Source organism: Chaetodon auriga, chromosome 2, assembly GCF_051107435.1.
Source record: "Chaetodon auriga isolate fChaAug3 chromosome 2, fChaAug3.hap1, whole genome shotgun sequence".
Lineage (NCBI taxonomy): Eukaryota > Metazoa > Chordata > Actinopteri > Chaetodontiformes > Chaetodontidae > Chaetodon > Chaetodon auriga.
This window is the reverse complement of record NC_135075.1, coordinates 18,377,680-18,400,072: the sequence shown is the minus strand read 5'-3', so window position 1 is coordinate 18,400,072 and position 22,393 is coordinate 18,377,680. Positions and strand designations below refer to the sequence as shown.

The 22,393-nt window shown below is 41.4% G+C and overlaps 3 protein-coding genes across 3 annotated transcripts; all 3 read left to right on the top strand.

Moving 5' to 3' along the window:
* Positions 1-1,517: 1,517 nt before the first annotated feature.
* On the top strand, positions 1,518-6,085 carry tnfrsf18 (tumor necrosis factor receptor superfamily, member 18). Its single transcript, XM_076749243.1, has 7 exons — positions 1,518-1,644; positions 1,788-1,913; positions 2,075-2,206; positions 2,986-3,094; positions 3,181-3,251; positions 3,358-3,483; positions 5,230-6,085. Exons 1-7 carry the CDS (start codon positions 1,518-1,520, stop codon positions 5,382-5,384), a joined length of 846 nt encoding a protein of 281 aa, XP_076605358.1. The 3' UTR covers positions 5,385-6,085.
* Positions 6,086-7,383: 1,298 nt separating this feature from the next.
* arl8ba (ADP-ribosylation factor-like 8Ba) lies at positions 7,384-13,673 on the top strand. Its single transcript, XM_076760051.1, has 7 exons — positions 7,384-7,597; positions 11,319-11,399; positions 11,515-11,588; positions 11,727-11,820; positions 11,956-12,023; positions 12,510-12,580; positions 12,692-13,673. The coding sequence occupies exons 1-7, from the start codon at positions 7,475-7,477 to the stop codon at positions 12,739-12,741; spliced, it is 561 nt and encodes a 186-aa protein (XP_076616166.1). The 5' UTR covers positions 7,384-7,474; the 3' UTR covers positions 12,742-13,673.
* A 1,159-nt stretch (positions 13,674-14,832) lies between these two features.
* On the top strand, positions 14,833-22,393 carry edem1 (ER degradation enhancer, mannosidase alpha-like 1). The gene is made up of 12 exons (XM_076760026.1): positions 14,833-15,468; positions 16,909-16,981; positions 17,460-17,563; positions 17,764-17,935; positions 18,065-18,248; positions 18,362-18,536; positions 18,931-19,051; positions 19,135-19,305; positions 19,397-19,470; positions 19,553-19,649; positions 19,861-20,046; positions 20,170-22,393. Exons 1-12 carry the CDS (start codon positions 14,999-15,001, stop codon positions 20,257-20,259), a joined length of 1,917 nt encoding a protein of 638 aa, XP_076616141.1. The 5' UTR covers positions 14,833-14,998; the 3' UTR covers positions 20,260-22,393.

Here is a 22,393-nt window from a genome sequence, read left to right as displayed (position 1 = left end):
TATGCACAGCACAGGACGCTTTAAGATCTGATATGATGATCAATACTTTTCCTTGGTTTTAACACTTAGTTACACCAGTTATCTTAACACTGAGGTTTTTGGGGTTGCAGTTGAAAAGCTGGGGAAAACTCCATGCAGTGTGCTTGAGGCGGCTAATGGGTGGTGTAAAGGTAGAATTTACTGCAGAGTTGCTTTAGATGAAATTACATCGCCTTTATTGTATCTTCACCCCGCAGGCTGTGGGTTTTTCCGGGAACCAAACTGAGTCATATGCAGAAGATGGTAATTGCCTCAGTTTATTGCCTTCTTATGATACGGGATTTACCAGTTATTGCTGTTCACTATGTCATTTGAATTAATTTATAGTGTCAAATTATGCATTAAGCTTATGAAGTTTATATGCAAAAAGCCTTTTTGGCTGACAAACAAGATCACAGCTGGTCTAATGTCTTATGCGACAAACCACTCCTTAATCATGGTAGCACACCACACTGAGGTATGAGCTGAGCTTATTTTAGTAGAAATAAATAGTAGAAAAGGACTAAGCACTGGGGGAGCATTTGACAGCATTAAGTTTGTCACGTCAGGTCATCTTCAAGTGGTGCGTTATTTATGCATGCATGCAAAGGAAAGCCACAGTCGAACCCAACCCAGTCGCAGCGCTTCTTCAGCATAACACTCTTGATAGCTTCCTCCTGTCAGGTGTCCGTCAAGCCAAACCTTCAAGAGATCTTCAGGTGTCAGATTAAACAGATGTAAAACCTCCAGATTCGCCAACACTGGAAATCAGAGACAAGCAGACCATGCCTTAATATGTGACCAAACCTGAAACCTGGAACTTATTCTTGTGGCAAAAACAAGAGAGAAGAAAAGCATCCTGTATCTTAATCATTTGTATGATCATATAAACAGCCACTAATCATGGTTTTAAGGGTTTGGTTATGTTTCTGCAGAGCACCATGAGTGTGCAGATGGTGGTTTAACTTCCACTGCTTTGTCGTCACTTTCTGCAGAAGCTTTGACAAAACCTGAAACAACACCTCCAACATCAACACACGCTTTATAGGAAATCCTCCAGCAGGCAGATCCATAGTAGTGACCACATGTTGATGGTTTTGTCTTTAGAAGTCTGTGCCACCTGTTCACACCACCTGTGCTCTCTGCTTCCATGCACACACACCTAGCCCCCCTCCTAAAGCCAAGCTGAATATCCCCTCTGTAGATATATAAGATCAAATTTCACAATAAAATAAAATCACAGGGGACATCTAGTGAATCCATATGTGTGAAAAAGAAAGAAACGAAAAACTAAATACTCTGTCAGTCAGTTAGTTAGTTCAGAGGCTACATGCTGTTAAATCACCAGCTGTTTCCAAAAGCTGAAAGTGGTCTTTCACTTCCTGAACTATTGCACATGTCTCACACAATGTTTCGAGCTAACCACACTCACATCTGACACTGACGTCAGCAAGCAGACAGGATAAAAGTCTGAAGGCACGAGCAGAGCACTGGTCACAATGATTCCTCGGAGCCTTTCCCTGGCACTTACATGTGTGTTGAATATTTGGATTATAGAATGCGCTGCAGGCTGTGGCGACCGACAGATGGACATCAATGGCCGATGCTGTGACCTGTGTCCTCCAGGTAAAACGCATAATTCTTCCTTAAAACGATTAGATAAAATGTGTTTATATAAATCTGGTAACATCTGATATCTAATCATTATTTTGTCTTAATTGCAAATTTGTCTTGCGCAAATTCTTGAGCGTGACTGATTTCTGATACAGGTGAATATATGAAGGAGTTCTGCTCAGAGCACCAGCAAACTGTCTGTCACCCCTGTAAGGAGGGATCCTATTTGAATCAATACAGCATCTTTGACAGATGTAAGGAATGCCGATCATGCCAACAAGGTAAGACTGAAAATAAAGAAGAAGGTTTTGATTTAGAAAATATCTCTCTGAGGATCTCGGGTGAAACACCTGGCAGTTATGCTGACAATGCATTTTGGATCAATGATAAAACACTGTTATCACATGGAAGTCCTGTGGTTTGATTTCTTGTCTCTCTACAGAATACACAAAGAAATGTACACTGACCGCAGATGCTAAGTGTTCGTGCCGCTCTGGTTTCCTGTGCTCCAACAATGTGTGCTCACACTGTGAGGAAAACAAATGCGTCATAGGGGAGAAACTGAAGACAACAGGTGAGGGTGGGCAATTTTTTTTGAAGATGGAAGAAATACATTGTGGCAACGGTGTGTTTCAAAATGAACTTCTGCTTGTACAATGTCTGGTCTGAATACAGTTAACCCATTAGGGTTTTCCTTGTGTATTTGTGGGTGCCATGCCAGGCGGTGTCAATGTTCACATATATAAATAAATGTGGCTCAGATAGAGCCATGTGCTGGAAATGTAGGTTGGATTAACGTTCCCAAACAGCTTTTTTCTTTAAGGCAACAGCATTTCATTTCTAATGGATGCAAATAAAAAAAAGTTGATGTTTGAAAATGCATGTAAGAATTTGAAATGCCTTTTAATGTCTCAGCTCACACACACACAAACACACACACAAAGGTAAGGTCACATAGTCATTCAAATGCTTTAAATGAGTAAAAGGAGAGTGGCTCATAACAATGTCAAGAAAGCTTAGTGACAAAAAGTTTTCCAAAGTGTTTGCCAAGTTTTTCATTTCTTAAGCAATGCAAGGAGTGATGACTGCTATGTGTTTTCGTTCCGTGATCGGAGCCGAAACTCAACGATGATCTTTGGGTGCATATCATAAGAGGAAGACAAAACATGATTAACATCACGAGACTGTTAGACTGCAGCCCTGCAGAGACCAAGCTGTGGTTTGACATGAACAGGGCTAAAGGTCTTCAGCCAAAGCTGCGCTTTGAGTTTATGTTAATGTCAGCATACTAACATGCTCTATCTATCTATCTATCTATCTATCTATCTATCTATCTATCTATCTATCTTGCAGAAAAATCCCTGGGTAAAGACTTGATAGAGTATTCATATCATTGTGAGCCCTCATGCCCCGATACTGCATATTTTGATGTAAATGAGAATGTCTGCAGGCCGCGAATTCAGTAAGACCCCAACACTTGAGCTAAAATAATAATTCCCCATAAAACGATGTTAAATTACTGTAACATAAACAGACTCTGGTCAACAGGTGCAGTATGCTTGGACTTGCTGAGCGGTTTCCAGGGAACAAAACCCACAATGCAGTTTGTGACAGAGATGGTATGTAACCATAACTGCAGCATTGTCTGTTTTGATGTTGTTGTTGTACTGTACACATACACAACGACAATATAGCTGAACTTGACTGTGATTGATGTTTCACCAGAGACGCCCAGACATGCTGGAGAGTTCAATCACGTGTTCCTTGGCATTGGCTTTGTTCTGCTTTCTTTCATCCTCCTTGTGCTTCTGTCTCATGCCTGTATGAGGAAACTAATGAAACACAAATCATGTAAGTGAGCTGATACAAAGATCTGATCTGAGCAGATCTGGGAGTAAAGATAAACTGTTTTTCACTTCTGCGGAGCCTTGAAAAAGTTTTCACCCGACCTCGGAAGTTTTCATGTTTTATTGTTTCACAACTTGGGAAATCAAAGTGGATTTAATCACCCATGCATTGTGCTCGAACAGTGTCTTTCACATCAAGCCACAAAGTCCCAATTGGACTGAGATCTGGACCGACTCTCTACTAAGATTCAGTGTTTTAAGGCAATAAAACAAAAGCTTCCAAGGGGAGATGGGTACTTTCTATAAGCACTGTCTTCCACAGTATGTATGCATCGCTGAACATTGTTGTCCTTTCTATAACAAGAAGATGCAAGCTTAGTGTTGGTAAATGAGATCATTTTCTCTGATAAGGTAAATATGTTTCCTGATAGAAAGTGGAGAGAGAAATGGGTAGAAAACAAGATGGTTACTGCGGCTCAGAGTCTCTGAAAGCCTATGTTTGCATCAGCTCTTCACTCAGATTTGTGCACTATTTGTTTTTTAGTACAATATTTAACCATTTTTTACGGTGGCCGGGAGGTGCAAACCAACATTACAAAATCTGAGACAATTTAACATTTTGGAAAACAAATTAACAAGACGTGAAACACATTTACAAGTGCCGAGACAAATTTACAAGTGGCGAAACAAATTTACATTTTGGAAAACAAATTAACAAGACGTGAAACACATTTACAAGTGCCGAGACAAATTTACAAGTGGCGAAACAAATTTACATTTCAGAAAACAAATTAACAAATACAATCTACCGGAAAGGGAACGTCCCAAATACGGGGTTGACCCGGAAGTGATAACGGGAGCGGGTCAGTTCGATTTGTTGATGTTTTCAATAGACGGAGATGGACAGAGACCGAGTTATGTTTTGCCTGTTTTGTGGCAAACACATGAGCCAATTAACACGGTTTTGTTTTTCGTGTACTGTATGCACTGCTCTAACATATCTGGTCCGCCGGTCTGGTCCATGCTTCTTAAACACTGTAACGACCGACCACACGAAAAACAAAACCGCGTTAATCGGCTCATATGTTGTCCACAAAACGGGCAAAACATGACTCGGTCTCTGTCCATCTCCGTCCATTGAAAATGTCAACAACTCGAATTGACCCGCTTCCGTTATCACTTCCGGGTCAACCCGGTATTTGGGACGTTCCCTTTCCGGTAGATTGTATTTGTTAATTTGTTTTCTGAAATGTAAATTTGTTTCGTCACTTGTAAATTTGTCTCGGCACTTGTAAAAGTGTTTCGTGTCTTGTTAATTTGTTTTCTGAAATGTAAATTTGTTTCGGGAATTGTAAATGTGTTATGGTAATGTAATGTTGTTTTATGATGTGTAAAAATGTTTTCCAAAACGTTAATTTTGTCTCACAGTTTGTAATGTTGGTTTGCACTTCCCGGCCACCGTAATTTTTTAATACAAAATATAATAAAGTCAACTTTCAGCTGTTTTTTTTTTTTTTTTTAGATAAAACCTATTTTAGATAAGTTGAGATAAAGTAAGATAACAACAAATTCCAAAGGCCTTCAGTAAGAATGTACTCATTATATGCACATTTAAAACAAGCAGCATCAGCAGATGAGGGACATCAATGGAGAACAATCAAGAATATGAAGCCTATGACATGACGGCAGTGGGTTTTTCATGACGATGCTGATTTTAAAACATGTTTTGTATTCATTCTCTCTGCTTCAGATGATAATGCCATTGAAATGTTAGCAGTCGCTGCCAACACCAGCGACTTTCACCTGTCAAAGGAGGAGAGTGGCTTCCAGCTCATCATCCAGGATGAGTCCAAGGACAGCGGCAGTCTGGGCCAAGTGCAGATGGGAAAAGTCGACACTTTCTGACGACAAGTCTGGGACGACACCACAGGCACTAGAAAAATATGAATGGTCCGAAGAATCAGTCCGTGAATGCACACATTTAAATATTGTGAAGCCTGATAAGCTAAAAGATGTGGGCTTGGGGATGGTTCGATCTCTGGCAGGATCGATCTAGTCATTACCACTGTTTAGGTGCCCCTGAGCAAGGCACTTAACTCCAGTGAAGCTGCTCAGTGTTTAGCAGATTTGATGTCCAGGTCTGGGTGTGTGTAGCTCTGAGTGTGAAGCAGAAGTAGAAACAGGAAATAGTAATGTCAAAATAGCCTCCACTGTATTCTCAGTTGTTTCTTACAGATGCTCCAGTCAGGGCTGAGGCGTGACTGGAAGGATTGTTTTGTAAATCTTCTAACAAAAATGAATAAATGTTTTCAGTTTTCAAAAGATTTCCAATACTTTTTTCGTCGTCTAACAGTGATCATTATGGCCGGCTGAGCAGGATTTTGTCTGGTTGGCGGTTCGCTGCCTGGCTCCTCCTGCCACAGACAAAAAAACACTGATCCACTTTGGACACCTGCCACATGTAATCCAATACTAACCGATTAGTGTGTCCAGATTATATTACCTATGTCTGTCCTGGAGTGCGATCGGAATGACCCATCCAGGCATTTAGTGCTTATTATAATGTGATATGTGGTGGTGACATTATATTTTGGAAAAAAATAGAATAAAAAAAACTGAGGAGGATTTGGAGGGAAGACAGACATTGGCTGTAATTTGGATTACTGAATTAGGATGGGCACATATTTATGTATTTGTTAAAAAATATACTGTATGTTTAAATTAACTTTCAGATCAAAAATGGTCCATTTGATTGATTCCATAAAAAAAACATTTTATGCAGCTTATGTTTGTATTTGTAGTGACTTTTAAAAGTTGCCCTCTTCTCTTCTCACTCCATGACTGTAACAGGAAAAGCTAACCTTCACCTGAGTCTGACACGACTGTGAGAAAGGATCTGCTCAGTTTATCTTTGACTATCGATTTCTATAAATGTGGTAATAGCATCACAACAGCTGGCTATAATGCCTTCTCTTGAGCTCTCTTGGAAATCTTTTGATTATAATATCATGTGAATATTGCTCACTGTGACGGGATACCAACGTATGAAGTTATAATGAGAAAAGTTAGAAAACACGGTCAGAAATATGTCATTATCAGGGCCACAACCAGAGATCAGCTGCATGAGTTCTACTTTTTTGGATGATAATTTTACTTATTTTTTGTCTGAGTTTGTTAAAAAAAAAAACCCAAAACAAATAAAGACGGTTATATATTTATACTACTGATCAATTCTAGACATATTTGTGAATGTAAATATTGTAAAATAAGATAAGACAAGATAGGAAGACATATGGCTTTATTCATCGCATGCTGGGGAAATTCATTTGTTACAGCAGCAGATTACAAAAGGAGAGGAAGAAAAACTGAACATGAATGGAATCGCTAAACCTTTTTGAGGCTCTTTATAGGATATTTCTAACTCTTTTCTTTCAATGATGGCATCGCTGTTTAAACACATTTTTAAGTTGTGATGACATAAATGATGAAGCAGTGCAATAATGCATGCATCTTTCAGCCTGAGAACAAAGATAGAAACAAATGTAGTTATATGTGACCATGTATACCACTGGGCATGACATAGTGGACCCCAACCTGTGGTTTGTGGGCACAGATTATTGTCCTGGCAGGCTGCTTTAGAAGTTATTGACCTCCACATTACTTAAAATACTGAGGGCAGGACCTCAGTGTCCTTACTGGCACAGGTAACACTGGTCCCAGTACAATATTCAAAGCAGCAATTTTTTTTAAGTAAAATTTGTTATTTTTATGTATTTAATATTTTTTTTTTTTTTTTTAAATTCCCAAAGTCTTAATGTGGTTTGTCAACTTGGATGCATTTCCTCCATGCGCCGGTGGGGGCGCTGTGGGGCGCGCCTTGGCAGACTGATCATATGACAGCTGACTGCGTCCCACTTCCCCGCTGGAAAACGCCACATCTGACAGGGAGGGAGACACAGCTACAACAACAGAGGAGTTTGGACAGCGACCTCAAGATGCTGGCACTAATAAACCGGCTTTTGGACTGGTTCAAGTCGCTGTTTTGGAAGGAGGAGATGGAGCTGACGCTGGTCGGCCTCCAGTACTCGGGAAAAACAACATTTGTAAACGTGATCGCTGTAAGTCTTCAGCTGCTAGCCACCTTGCTAGGGTTGTGCTAATACCATTAGCGCTAATAATGGGATAACAGTTACCAAGCTAGGTCTGTGCGACACTGTCAGGGTTTTGGGTCCAAAAACGATGTGTTATGACTCTGCAGCGTCCACAAAAACAGACCTGAGGCTGACTCAGGTAGCTGCTCCTGAGTCAACAAGTCAGCTGAGCTAACTAGTTTGCAGCTAGTGGATCCAAGCTAGTTGCTCAAGTTAATGTGTTGTAATTGTTTAGCATGCTAAAGCCAAACGCAGCATACATACACTTTCTTAGTTGTGACTTGAAACTGTGGGGATCGTTTTACACTGAGTTCAGAGCTGTCAGCGTTTTTCAGACACCAGGAAGTTAACTCAAAGACATGTTGACCATTAAGACAGCTCAACATTACAACACAGTGGGTCACTTCAGGCTGCTTCCCTGCAACAAACTGACCTTCAGTCCACAGCAGAAATGTCACATTACAAAGAAATCAAACTGGAGCTGAATGAAAAGACACTGGATCAGTAATCTCTAAACTTGCACATGTTTTTTTTTTTTATAATTACTTTTTTAAAAAAGTATCTGCCTCTTAGTGATTGTTGGTGTTGCCTGACTGCAGGTGGCCAATGGCATAAAAAAGTGTTTGATTACTTCAATGCACCAACAAAAAGTGACTGGATTCATAGTTTCTAAGCATTGTTCAGTTAAATGTGTAACTTAAACAGCAGTCAGGGTCTTCTGTATCTGACAGAACATGCAAATTGTGCTGAAGGCACACAGATGCTATCTGTGACTGAGGCTGTTTTCTGGCAGCCGTTTCTCTTGTGCAACTTTTGCAGGGGTTTCTCAAAGCTGTTGTTTCTGGTGGAGTAATTTTTCACTGGCTAACCGCTAGACAGCAACAGAGTTTGTAGCAGCACATTGTGAAAAGTATTGAAAGTTTCATGGCACACATGCCTTTCACTCAGTCAGCTCTCTCTGTTGACCCATCAGGTTTTAATAATAACAAGAATAATAATAATAAGCTTCTTTATGCAGTACCTTTCAAGAGCAACCAGCTAAAAATGAGACAGAAACAAAACTAAACAAATTGAACAAAAGCATCATCCTGTGGTGTGCAGTGGAGAACAGAAATCCTACTTTAACCTTAGTTTTATCAGAGTCTGCAGAGAATGAATGATGTTAGAGGAAGAGATATGAAGGAAATCTTTGCCCCCAAGATATCCATCCAATGTGTTTAGTCCCTCTGTCAAAGCTCTTGAGACTGTGGCAGTCTGCTGTCTGTCCTGCTCTTATTGCCGTTGATCTCAACTAGATTTGGAGTTTTAGGTTTAATTACAGCCCAGATTTCAAAAACTGTGTGAAATGTAAATAATGCGGCCATTTGCAAGCAAACTGACAATGGTTTTACAAAGTGTTTCTCCTTCATACACTCATGTGTTCACAAAGTGGTGAACCTCTCTCCATCCTCGCTTGTGATCAACTGAGCCTTTCCAGGATGCCCCTTTCATACCCAATCATGATACTATCACCTGTTACCAATCAACCTGTTTACCTGTGGAATGTTCCAAACAGGTGTTTTTGGAACATTCCACAACTTTTCCAGTCTTTAGTTGCTCCTGTCCCAACTTGTTTTAAACGTGTTGATGCGTCAAATTCAGAATAAGCAGATATTTACTGAGGAGGTCAAACATTAAGTTGAGTTTATGTCAAAAGGATTAACAAATGATCACATTCTGTTTGTTTATGATTTACATGTTGTCCCAACTTATTGGATTCAGAGTTCTAGATATCAGTGGCAACACATCACTAGAGCTGAAACTATTGATTAGTCAATTGATAGGAAGAACAATTACTACAAGTATTTTAATTAATTAATTAATTGTACAGTTTCTGTTTTCATGATTGCAAAAGCTCCCAGAGGATTTTATGCTTTTCTGTGCTTTATATCATTGTAGACTGAATATCTTTATGCTTTGATGTCACCTGGTGTTTTAGGAAACTGTGACTGGCATTTTTCACATTTTTTAGACATTTAATAGACCAAACAACTAATCAGTTAATCAAGAAAATAACTGATTGAGTAATTAATGAAATACAAAACACTAGTGGAAATTTGAACACGGCAGCATTTGTTACTACAAATGTTGATGTAGAAAATGTGTTCAGGAGAAAGCAAACAACCAGTGCAAAGTTTATTCTGCATTTAACGACAGCGTCCTTACAGAAAACTTCACGGTTTGTCAGATTGGACTGTAGTGCACTCTTGGCACCAGCCCTGTTGGCTGACGTACCAGGGCTGGTGTATGAGGAGGAAGTCGGGTTTGGGGTTGGAGCATAACCTCAATCCTTCCTCCACACTGAAGAGATGAAACATGCACGACCAGCCTGTGGCACAAAAGAGCGAGTGAATGGGTGCAGTGGGGGTGGTTTCTCCTCCCTCAGTCATAAGACTGCTGCACTCATTTCCACTTAGCTTCATCAGGTGACTCCAGCAGGTCATGTGCTGTGAAATGTGCATACAGAAGGCAGTGCATGCTTGCAGGAAGGCGGGTAGAAGGAATATAAACAGCTTGTGGGTTTTGAAGTTAAAGGGGAATGCCGCTGACTCTGCATGCTGAGGTGCATTTTTCTTTCCACTTCACTTTGCAAAAATGAGAATTCACAGAAGCCTGAACAGCCTGGAAATGCAATATTCGGCTTGTTTGTCAGTTTGGTGAAAAGTGGTGTGTTCTGTGGTACAGCCCCAATTCCAGAAAATAGTTGTGACACTGTGTGAAACAGAAATAAAACAGAATGGGATCATTTGCAAATCCTTTTTGACATGTACTCAATTGAAGACAGTAAGAAGACAATATTTGAAGTTTTTACCTCATCATCATTGATTTTTATAAATATATTCTGAATTTGATACAGAAACACGTTTCAAAGTTAGGACAGGAGCAGCTGAAGACTGGAAAGGATGTGGAATGCTCCAAAAACACCTGTTTGGAACATTCCACAGGTAAACAGGCTCATTGGTAACAGGTGATAATATCATGATTGGGTATGAAAGGGGCATCCTGGAAAGGCTCAGTCGATCACAAGCAAGAGTGGGGGTTCACCACTTTGTGAACACATGAGTGTATGAAGGTTATTACTACATGGACTCAGGAACACTTTGTGTTATTTATGTTTTACACAGCGTCCCAACTTGTAATCAGAGTTGTTCAGTTGTGTTAATTTTGAGAGAACATGTTTGCTTTTCTTAAATATCAGTCCCTGTCTTTTCCCTGGTTTGGATGTAGTTACACCCGAACTTGACTGTCATATATTGCAGCATGTTGTTTTTATTGACTAATTTTAACTGTTTAAACCTAAATGACCACTGTTAGACTTCATCTGAAGCAGCTGCACAGCCACTTCATGTGTTAATAAAAGTACGTAAAAGTGTAAAAGATGATCTCTTTATACTGTAATATGGATGTATGATACAGTTGAGTGATCAAGTACACTGTTAGACTGGGCTGGAACATGCCTGACTGTGTAGTACAGATATCTGAATATGTGTGAGTGATGTGGTGATACGTTAGTCTCCTTAATTAATTGATGGTGTGCATGTGGATGGATGCCCATCTCACCCCACATATGCTCTCTGCAGTAAAGCGCAGTGGTATTTTCAATCAAATTCGCATTAGAAATGACCTAAATTTGTGTCTTTCCTTACAGTCTGGCCATTTCAGTGAAGACATGATCCCTACAGTCGGGTTCAATATGAGGAAGGTCACCAAAGGAAACGTCACCATCAAGGTATTTTAACTGTAACTCAGCAGCTGGTGAAATGAAAATGGCACAGCGGTTGTACAAGGAGGACATAATTGCAACTGACATTGGGAAATGTGATGATGTGCCCTTGATTCTGTAGATCTGGGATATAGGAGGGCAGCCGCGCTTCAGGAGTATGTGGGAACGCTACTGTCGGGGAGTCAATGCAATCGTGTGAGTATTATGATTTTCAAGTTGGCCTGAAAAAATGAATGACAGGAAATTTAACCAGCGCTTGAGGTTGAACTGGACGTGACATAAATGTTATGTCAAACACATTTTGCTAATTGTTTCCATTCCGCTCATTTTTAGGTACATGGTTGATGCAGCAGATCGAGAAAAGGTTGAGGCATCTAGAAACGAGCTTCATAATTTATTAGACAAACCTCAGTTGCAAGGAATTCCTGTAAGTCTTCTCGCGAAACCAGTTTTAAGTGATTTCTGCACCAGTCGTTCAGCGCTTTTTTTTTTTTTTTTTTAATGTGGTTTCTGTCAGTGCTTGCAGCAGTTGCAGATTTCCATTGTAATGTGTTTTTTTTAGGTTTTGGTACTCGGTAACAAAAGGGATCTCCCCACCGCTCTAGATGAAAAGCAGCTCATTGAGAAAATGTAAGTGTGAAAACGGTGCAGAAACCGTAATTTATTTAATCTGATAACTACTGAATGCCCGGATCTGTCATTTTTAGTCATGTGTAACACATTGCTGATGCTTCCTGTTATGAAAATGGCTCTATTTAGATTTTACTAGTAGAAAATTTGGGGATTTAATAGTAGATTATTATTATGTTACAATCAGTTTGGTCTGTATTTTAAAACCTGCTGCTTATTTCTACTTTTACTTATCCTGTTATGCTAATGATAAAAAAAATCAGGGTCATTTCCTCTTTCTTTTTTTTTTCTTTTTTTTTTTCATTTTGTAAAAACTGGTGTGTTTTGGTTGACTGTAAGGAACTAGCTCCCCCTGCTGGCAAATTAGAAACGTGCTGAGAGTCGAGCTGAAACCTTAAACTGTATCCCACAAGCTGCAGATCAATGAGATTGATGATCAGTCATATTTATGTAATTATTTGTTCATGCATCTTTGTCCCTTCAAAGGAATCTTGCGGCTATTCAGGACAGAGAGATATGCTGCTACTCGATTTCCTGCAAAGAGAAAGACAACATTGGTGAGTTTCAGCTTGTGGGGTCGGATTTTTGTGTTCACTCCAGATTTCCGCGGGAGATTTTTCAAGAGAAACCGATTCTCCTACTGACTCGACGTGTTTCTTTGATTCCAGATATCACGCTTCAGTGGCTCATCCAGCACTCAAAATCCAGGAGGAGCTGAAAATGCAGGAGTCGTTCTCCAGCTGTGTTTGCCATGTTACATTTATGCCACACCCTCATCACTCTGCGATGATGTACAGTCTCCAACTCACACACGCTGCACTGTTACGCTCACGTCACCCCCCCCCCCCCCCCCCCCCCTTTTACCTTTTTGTTCTTTCACAAACCCTGAGAATGCACTACGAAAAATGCAATCCTGATACCAAATTCAAGGAATGCAGTTGGCATTATACATCATGTAAAGCTGTTTCCTTAAACTTGGAGTAAGAACCTTTTTTCTGATCTGCCTTTTTTCCATTCAGGCATTGCCCAGTTGATCATACCCAGTGGTTTATAACACTAGTCGTGGGTATACAGCGACACAGGTCTTGAAGGAGGGTTGATTCTGTCAAACGGGCCTCACATAATGAAAAGGTTTTCCTCACACAGTCAGATATAATGCCAGGAGATGGCTGATGTGGACATGCAGGTTTTTCCATTTCTGTCGAGCTCTACTCGGTAATTCTTTGACGACCGTCTCCTTTCGCTTGATCAGGTTCTCTTCTTTCAAGGAACATGTCTGTCGTTTTAGTATATTGTGCATTTAAGCGAGTCAATTGAAGCAGGTCTGTACAAATATCAAGCTTGTTTGATTTTTACTGATGTGAGATGTGCGTGTATGAATATATGATTCTATTTAAAGTCTGAATGTACTAAAAGCAAAGCTGTACGGGATCGTGTGGTTCACATTGGCCTCCGTTTGGATGCAGCCTCGGTGGAATATTGTCCTTTGTGCTGCATCGAGGCTGAGAGAGTGGCAGAATTCAAAGTGCCTTGTGCAATGTCTCTCACCTCTGAAGCAAAGCAGCATGCAAGGTGTGCCTACCTGGGTAGAGTTTCAGAAAACACCACTTCAATATATTCAAGAAATAAAAAGGCATGCTTTTTAATTTACACATCGTCCTGTGATTTGTACTGTTTGACTCTGTATATGTGTGTATGGAGGATGGACTGGTCAGTGTTGAAGTACCACTAGTAGCTAAACCACAATGTAAAAACAAGGACCTCTGCTCAGGTTGAAGTTGGTCGACGCTCTGCAGTCTAATAACTTATTTCACCAGAGCTCTGTGTGATGCAAGAGGAGAGTCAATCGAGCAGGTTGTACACAGTCCTGATACAAGGTCTAATCAGGCAAAGTGAAAACACCTGTGCAGGTTCCACCACAAGTACTGCATTAAAATACAACATGAAAACCCCTCACATTAATGCAGGCGACCATTAAATTGGCCTGATTAGACCAGGCCTGTACCAACTACTCAACTGACTCCTGTATAACTTATATTTACATGGAGTTTTGACAGCCCCATGTCACACATTGGCTGTTTTTCACAGTCGTGTCTCATGGCAGGAAAAGCACAGGTTTAAGTAAAAACATTAGAAACAACTGTGTCCATTTTGGTGGCCTAATTCCAGAGTCCTGGTCTTATCCATGCCGGCTCACTGTCATAGTTCACTGATGGAGCTGAGCCATCTTTAAGGACATTTGCATCACCTAATTTTTTCCTACTATTACAAGTCAAAATGTCTATATTGTTATCTTAGCTGGTAGCCCAGTTCATGACTTATTTAGAGAACAGATTATGGGCCTAAACAAGAGCCACAGCGATTTGTTAGGCTGCAGTTTAATGTTTTCTTTGAGAAAAGTGTATTCATTTTTGTAGCGCAGCCATTGTACCCTTTTGACTGATCTAGTAAATCATTTCTAAGCAATCACCAAAGCAAGCACGTGGACTCTTATCAGAAAATTCTTCCAATATTTATGATTATGCATCTTGAAACATCTACGCTAGCATGTGTCTAGCTTCTGTTTTCTTTACATTTGCATTTATTCGGCAGCCTTTGCATCTTTTGGGACGTAAGCCTAACCAAATCATGTTTTAAGTTTCAGTGATAACCTGAGCGTTTCACTCTTGTGGCTGTTTTCTATTGGCGCAACAGTGAAATTAAGACACGTCAGGAATGTCACAAAACGCGACCCAGAGATTGAGAGCTATGCGGCCAATCACAGGTGGAACCCGTTTTGTGACGACACGAGGGAAGACCCAATCACACTGCAGGATCTTGGAGGGGCTGGTCTGTTGACAGGAAGAGTCTGAGGCGGAATCACCAGAACCCGTCTGTGCCCGTAGTTCAGCTTTACAAACAGGATTTCACATTCCTTCACCGCTCCGAGGTGTGTGGACTTAAACTATGCGTTTTAAGATCGACCCGGATCAAAGATGCAATGGAGGTCAATAGTAGTTGGTCTGGTCGTACTGAGACTCTCCCTCAGCTGTGTGCTGTGGCTAGCCTTCGGGCTCGGACCTAACGTTAGCTGGGGGTTCAACTTCCCTCTCAGTTTCGGTTTGCACAAATTGGACCTGTTATTCAGGGAGGAGAAGGGTACCGACCCGAGGGGCTACTCGTGGTCTCAACGAATACCCGACCAGAAATATGAAGGGACGGCGAGCACCTGTGCAAAGGTCGGAGAGGAGTCACTCAAGAGGTCCTACCTGAGCTTCTTCGATGGCAACAAGGACGAGTACGTGCGGAGATACAGCTCCTTCCCGGACAAGCTGAAGGCAAAAATGAAGGCCATGGCCAAAGAAATGTTCTATTTCGGATATGACAATTACATGAAATATGCTTTTCCCGAGGACGAGCTGAATCCCATTGACTGTGAAGGGAGGGGTCCAGACGTGCTGAACCCGTGAGTCACTCAAAGCTGTCCTGGCTGTCTGAAGTGGACGGACGGGTCATTTACATCTTAACTGTCCTCTGCAGGCTCTGCTATTTGCATTTCGTGTGTGGTCGTAAAAGCTAGCAGTGCAATCCTGCTGCTGATCTCAGTGCTGCCCACTGCTGCTCAGTAACAAGCAGGCTGGGTTTCAGGGACCTCCAAAACTGGCATGCAGGTGTCACTCAGAGGGTCTCAGTGGGCCCCAAACTGGGGTCCAAGGGGGGAAATATTTGATCTAATGGATGGAGAGAAAAACAATTTTAGGATTGCAGTTAATCTGCTGATTTTTATTTAATCAGATCTGTTTGGATTATTAAATGTCAGTAAATAGTAGAAAATGTTCATCACATTTTCCCAGATCCCTCTGTGGCGTCTTCAGATTGCTTGTTTGGTCCAACCAAAAGTCTAAATCCTAAAGACAATCAGTGTAGTGTCATAACAGACCAAGAAAACCAGCGAATATTCAAATTTGACAACCTGGAGCTAGAAAATATGTGGTATTTTTGTTCAAAAAAATGAATGAAGATGACTTGAATGATCAAGTGATAATCCAAATTGTTCTGTGCTGATGGTTTGTTGACCAATCGTTCGCTCCCAGACTCTTAAAAACACCACGTCCTGCAAGCCTAAGAAGCGTTTGCGTACCCAAATCAATCAGAATGTTTTTGTGATTCTAGTCTCTCAGTTTTTGGGGAGGTTTCAGCCTCTTTCAGTTTGTAAAAGTATACCTGAAGTGCCTGTGCATGTTATTCCCCAGTGCTGAACATTGAAAATTAAAGACTAGAACACTGAAATTTGACAAGTCGTCCAAAAGCAGGTCTGTATATTTCATAGTGGTATCTAGCTTTGCTTTTTTGTGCCAAGGTCTTAAGATATCTGCCTCTATGATCTCTGAGGCCTTTCCTTTGTGGTGCTTAAAGCATAAAAAAATAACAGTGGAAGAGCTTTCTATTCCAGAAAGTGACACCACATGGTGAAACATGCCGTCCCCACTTCAGGCATCTTATTGTAAAGGTAAAACCCTGTCTCATATAGTCACATGTGACAGCCAGAGGCTTCTTTAGATGCCTTAGATGCATAGATTGACCAAAAAAACATGCGTGTGCGGAGTCAACAACGTTATCTGTCAACACTCCTTTCGATCACGTGACACAAATAGAGCTTTTGAATAATGATTCATTAATTATTGAAATCATTTTTCAAACAAAAATATCAAACGTTTGTTGCACTTTGTGCCTGATAATAACTGTGTAATAAGAGAGAACGATATTATTGGACGATGAAAGTGTTTCTGCACTCGTGTCTGCTTTGTTTCTGGATTTAAATTTTGCTCCCGGTTGTGAGATTTGTTGATCATTCCTCCCTCTTTTGCACAACACCACTCAGTCTGTTTCACTGCTTTTGTTTCAGGTCAAACATCAACATAAATGACGTCCTGGGGAACTATTCCCTTACACTGATTGACACCTTGGACACCCTGCTGGTAAGTTACGTTCAGTTATTGGTTCAGATGAGATCAGAAAGTTTTTTTTTTTTTTTACATGGTCTCACTTTTGTCCTACATTCAGTAGCACAGTAGCATTGTGGTTAGCACTTCCTGACTGAGCTGTAAATTGTGTTTTCTGTCACAACTCAAACTTCCCCTCACATGGAGTCAGCTGGATCAGAGGCTCTACTGCCTGCATGAGTGTTACTGTGAAAGCCTTAAAATTGACAGCGCAGGGTGTCTCCTTCGCCCCGTGCTTAGCTTGAAACAAATTAGGCACCAAAGTAATTTCTTTGACAGTTACTGAGACTCTTTTATGAAGTGATAACTGGTTTGCTTCTTTGCAATAGTTGCCGCCCTTAATTATAATAATAGAATTTAGGCAAAATACCCAGAAATCACTGAGTAGTTATGCGACCAAACGAGCTTGTTGATGTAGTATACGGTGGTTGCATAATGTGGTGTCTCTCTGCAGGTGCTCGGCAATGTGACAGAGTTCCAGAGAGCTGTCAAGCTGGTTATAGACACTGTGTCTTTTGACAAGGACTCAACTGTGCAGGTTTTTGAGGCAAACATCAGGTACAAATGTTGTTACTATACACAAGAATGAACTGCCTCATCTTGATTGTCATTATCATGGTTTCTTCTGTAGCCCCAATGACCTAACCAAAGTGATTTACTATATGTACCCAAATATCATGATACTGATCAGAAAAAAAGCATATTGTAATGAGAATCTGTTTCTGTGTGGAACCTTGTTGTTCCTCTTTTCCCTGAAGGATCTTGGGAAGCCTCATCTCATCTCACATCCTGCTGACGGACCCAAAACATCCTTTTGGCAAGGTGGGCTTTGAAGGCTATGACAACGAGCTGCTTCACTTGGCTCATGACTTGGCCGTCCGCTTGCTGCCGGCCTTTGAGAACACCAGCACGGGCATTCCTTACCCCAGGGTGAGCGAGACAGCTGTGGCCACAGGAGGACAAGAGAACATTACACAAGACACCTGCTGTTATACCGTTATCCTTTAAAGATTGAAATCAGCCTCTTTGCACCTTTATTGACTTGTATCTTAAATGCAGGTGAACCTGAAGACGGGAGTTCCTCCTGATAGCATCAATGAGACCTGCACTGCTGGAGCTGGGTCCCTGCTGGTGGAGTTTGGGATTTTGAGCCGCTTGATTGGAGACTCCACGTTTGAGTGGGTTGCCAGACGAGCTGTGAGAGCTCTGTGGAGCCTGAGGAGCAACGAGACCGGTCTGTTAGGTAAGTCCAGCTTTTAAAATGAGCTACCACCCAGCTCAGTCAGGCTACAACATATGCCATGAATATGAAATTACTGTGAAATTTAAAGCAACTTTCTGTGTGTAATTCTTTAGGGAATGTAGTTAATATCCAAACAGGCCAGTGGGTTGGCAGGCAGAGTGGTCTGGGAGCTGGTATGGACTCCTTCTATGAGTATTTGCTCAAATCATACATCCTTTTCGGTGAGAAAGAGGACTACGGGATGTTTCAAGCTGCTTACGAGAGCATTCAGAACCACATGAGGAGAGGGTGAGTCCCACGCTGAAGGAATGTGACGCTGCAGCTTGTGTGAAAGTAACTGGGCGTGCTCGCGACATGAGGGAGCTTCAAACGAGGTTGCAGCTGAAACGGTTGCAGCTACAGTATGTAAATGAGTGTCTGTCTGGGAATGGCCAAACAAAGAGGAAATGAAACTTCTTACGGTTTCCAGTCACCTTTTTCTTACTGAAGGATGTGGAAAGTTGATTTGTGAGACTTGAGGCTGCCACAAGATTTCTGACATCTGCATGCACACAGAGCCGCGCAGTAACGCTTTCCTCCTCCTCAGACGACAGTGATAACAGCGAGGGACAAACCAACACCGTCTAATGGACTGAATGGTGTGACATATTGTGAAACCTCCTCTGCCTCTGTGTTTTTCCAGGAGGGAGTCATGTAATGAAGGAGAGGGCGACCCTCCTCTCTATGTTAATGTGAACATGTTCAGCGGTGAGATCATGAACACCTGGATTGACTCCCTTCAGGCCTTCTTTCCTGGACTGCAGGTTAGGTTATACACTTGCCGCTTTGATAGGTGATGTGAAATATGTGTTCAACTAAAGGGAGGTGTTTCCACTCTGTGCACCAGGTGCTGAATGGTGATGTAGATAATGCCATTTGCCTGCATGCCTTTTACTATGCCATCTGGAAGCGCTTCGGGGCTTTGCCAGAGAGATACAACTGGCAGCTGCAGGCCCCTGATGTGCTCTTCTACCCATTAAGGCCAGAGCTGGTGGAGTCGACCTATCTGCTGTACCAGGTAGCAGATCTGACCTCACGTAACGCAGCATCGGTGGTGGTGGTTTGTTGTGTGTCATGGTTTATCTTTGACTCTCTTCACTTCCCTGCAGGCGACCAAAAATCCTTTCTATCTGCACGTTGGAATGGATATTCTTCAGAGCCTTGAGAAAAATGCCAAAGTCAGGTGTGGATCAATGCAATATTCACCGATTTTTGGGAGTTTACTCTGATATGTCTACCTGAAGCCGAGCTGTGTCATTTTGCAGATGTGGGTACGCCACTCTCCACCACGTCGTGGACAAATCCAAAGAGGATCGCATGGAGAGCTTCTTCCTCAGTGAGACATGCAAATACCTTTACCTTGTAAGTTACAGCTTAAGTACGTCAGAACTAGAGCTATGTTACAGTGTATATGATTATGAGAGCACAATATGATATTGGATATGTATTGATCAACGTAATACAATAGATTAAATGTTGTTTTCCTGGAGATGAAGACTGGTGTGCAGTCAAATCCTTGTATTTTAAATTATTGTTGCAATGTGAACAAAGAAATATCTCTCTTCCGCTGCAGCTGTTTGATGAGGACAACCCCCTTCACAAATCCGATAACAAGTACATCTTCACCACAGAGGGCCATGTTGTGCCTATAGACAAGCGTTTCAGGGAGAAACAGTGGAATGACTTGTCTCCATGTGAAGAGGGAGTGCTGGCAGAAAGAGAGCCAAACAACCGGCCGCCACTTAGCAACATCAGCAACGTAAAGCCCAGCCCATCTCACCATTTTCAGTGTCATATGCAACTAGAACCTTTATCCAACAAATGCGTTTTCTTAAAACGCATGACTTGATGATGGTTTGTCCCTTTTTCTATCATTCTGCAGTGCAACAGAATCCCAGAGGAGCGACGGTACGCTCTGCCCTTAAAGAGTGTCTACATGAGGCAGATCGATCACATGGTGGGACTTTTCTGAGCAGGAGGACGGATGTGATGATGCCGGCACTAACAGACCTTCAGCACACCCCCTCAGGTGCAGGTGCGGTGAGATCGAAAAGGATCCGCTGTTGGTCAAAATCCTCGTCCCGTCTGCTCTGCGTCCCAGGATACAGACACTAAAGCAAACCTGAGAAAGCAGCAGGATCGCTTGCTGTATTAAGAAAAGGTGAACAACGTCTCTCATGGAAAATGAGAAGACTGTGCAAGTGATTTTCAACTTTGTGGAGCAAAAAAAAAATGTCTGTTGAGGTTTTGGTTCAGGTGTGAGTGTATTACATTGTGTGTGTGTGTGTGTTTGTGTATGTATGCGTATTTGAAATTACAGCTGAGCTGTGAATCACAATATCATGTTTATGGGAACAGTGCCATCTAGCCACACATACGTAAAATGCATAGCCTATAAAAACACTCGCCTCTAAAAGTATCTCTAAACATGATGATTAGTGCCTCTGCGGTGAATTCACTTGACTACATCAGTGCTTTTATGTAAGGGCTGCACATTAATAGATAACAGTGAGAGCGGTTCAGTCCACTCTTGCTGTTTTAAAGTGCCTTCAGTTTTTCGTGGTCTTTCCTGATGCCGTACAGTGCATATTAGTTGTGCACAACACTGTCAAGTACATCTGGAGGCCACTGTCGATATTGCACAATAGCTGTCATTCCATGTGTGTACAGTTTTACACCGATTATGACGTCAGTGTAAAGCTGCTTTTTTAGACGTGACGAAACAAGCCATAAAGTGTATTTTTTAACGTTAATGAATGAAAAACGTGTTTGTTCTCCATAATTTTTCTGTCACACGTACACAAAGTTTATTTGTGTTTAGAGTAGGTGAAAGTTGTCATTTGCTGTTTCTGTATCTCTTAATTGCACATCATCATACCTTGTCATGCGGTGAGAACTCAGGGTTTAAAGGACAAACAAAAATCAATGAATGCTTACATAAGAAAATAGTGCTCTCTTGAAATGTTATCGCCTACAATGTCGTAGGGTAGTCTTAGGTATTTATATTGCAAATCTTGGTTATGTGAGGTCAAAGAATAACTGCACTGAACTGAAGTACAGTTGTACTGTGAATATTCATCGTTGTTCCACGCAGACAGAACAAGTGTATGATGTCTCCTTAACTGATGTTGAGATATATTTTCCGGGCTGGTTCATCTCTTACCAAACATCATGAGTATGTAAAGCTCAGCAGAGCTGCAGGCTGCATGGCTCGAATACTTCACAGCATTGGCATCGTCGTCGGCCTTGGGAGACAGCTGTTCATTTCTCAAGTGTTGTCTAAACTGCTCCAGGCCGTGGGAGTGATATTTATGAGTTTTTCAATTGGCTGACATCACCTCAAACCACTCAGATTATCTTTAAAGGAATAGTTTGACATTTTGGGAAATAGACATTCATTTTCCTGCTGAGATGTAGATGGAAAAAGTTAATGCCACTTGATCCCAGTGTGGGGCCCGTTTCACTAACAGTGATTTGTGAGTAGGACTTGCATGCAGATAACTTTCCATGTCCTGCAGGACTCTCACTTGCTCATGCATGGGTCAGAAATATGATGTTAGCTTAGATTAGTAGTAATTGATTAGAGCACATCAAAATGAACTGAATAGGAATTGATCTCATTGCATAAATTTGATGAAAGGGGCCCCTGTGTGTTAAATATGATGCTACCACCAGCAGCTGGTTTGCGTAGGTAAGCACAAAGGAACGCTTGGTAGGCTCTGTCCAAAGGTAACAAAATCCACCTACCAGCACCTCTAAAGCCCATTAACACTTTATAAATTAACAAGGTATAACATGTTCATTAGTGAACTTTAGAGGCGCTTATAGGATGATTTTGTAATTTGGACAGAACTAGGCTAGCTGTTTACACCTGTTACCAGCCTTTGTGCTAAGCTAAGCTACAGCTGTAACCACCTGCTGGCAGTAGCTTGAAGTGTACAAGCGAACAAGTGTATTTACCCAAAAAAGTCAAACTGTTCTTTCAATCTGGCTGAAATTAAAGATAAAAACTGTTCAATCCTAGTGAACATGAACTGTTTCAGAATTCTAGAAAAGGAACCTGAAACATTCTGTGAAACTAATAAATGACAGATTATGAACAAGAC

Coding starts and splice junctions, on each gene's coding strand:
- arl8ba (XM_076760051.1), top strand. CDS start 7,475: ATGCTGGCACTAATAAACCGGCTTTTGGACTGGTTCAAGTCGCTGTTT. Junction 11,400..11,514: donor AAGGAAACGTCACCATCAAG/GTATTTTAACTG, acceptor TTGATTCTGTAG/ATCTGGGATATAGGAGGGCA. Junction 12,581..12,691: donor CAAAGAGAAAGACAACATTG/GTGAGTTTCAGC, acceptor CTTTGATTCCAG/ATATCACGCTTCAGTGGCTC.
- edem1 (XM_076760026.1), top strand. CDS start 14,999: ATGCAATGGAGGTCAATAGTAGTTGGTCTGGTCGTACTGAGACTCTCC. Junction 16,982..17,459: donor ACACCTTGGACACCCTGCTG/GTAAGTTACGTT, acceptor GTCTCTCTGCAG/GTGCTCGGCAATGTGACAGA. Junction 18,249..18,361: donor CAACGAGACCGGTCTGTTAG/GTAAGTCCAGCT, acceptor GTAATTCTTTAG/GGAATGTAGTTAATATCCAA.
- tnfrsf18 (XM_076749243.1), top strand. CDS start 1,518: ATGATTCCTCGGAGCCTTTCCCTGGCACTTACATGTGTGTTGAATATT. Junction 1,645..1,787: donor CTGTGACCTGTGTCCTCCAG/GTAAAACGCATA, acceptor TTTCTGATACAG/GTGAATATATGAAGGAGTTC. Junction 2,207..2,985: donor GGAGAAACTGAAGACAACAG/GTGAGGGTGGGC, acceptor TCTATCTTGCAG/AAAAATCCCTGGGTAAAGAC.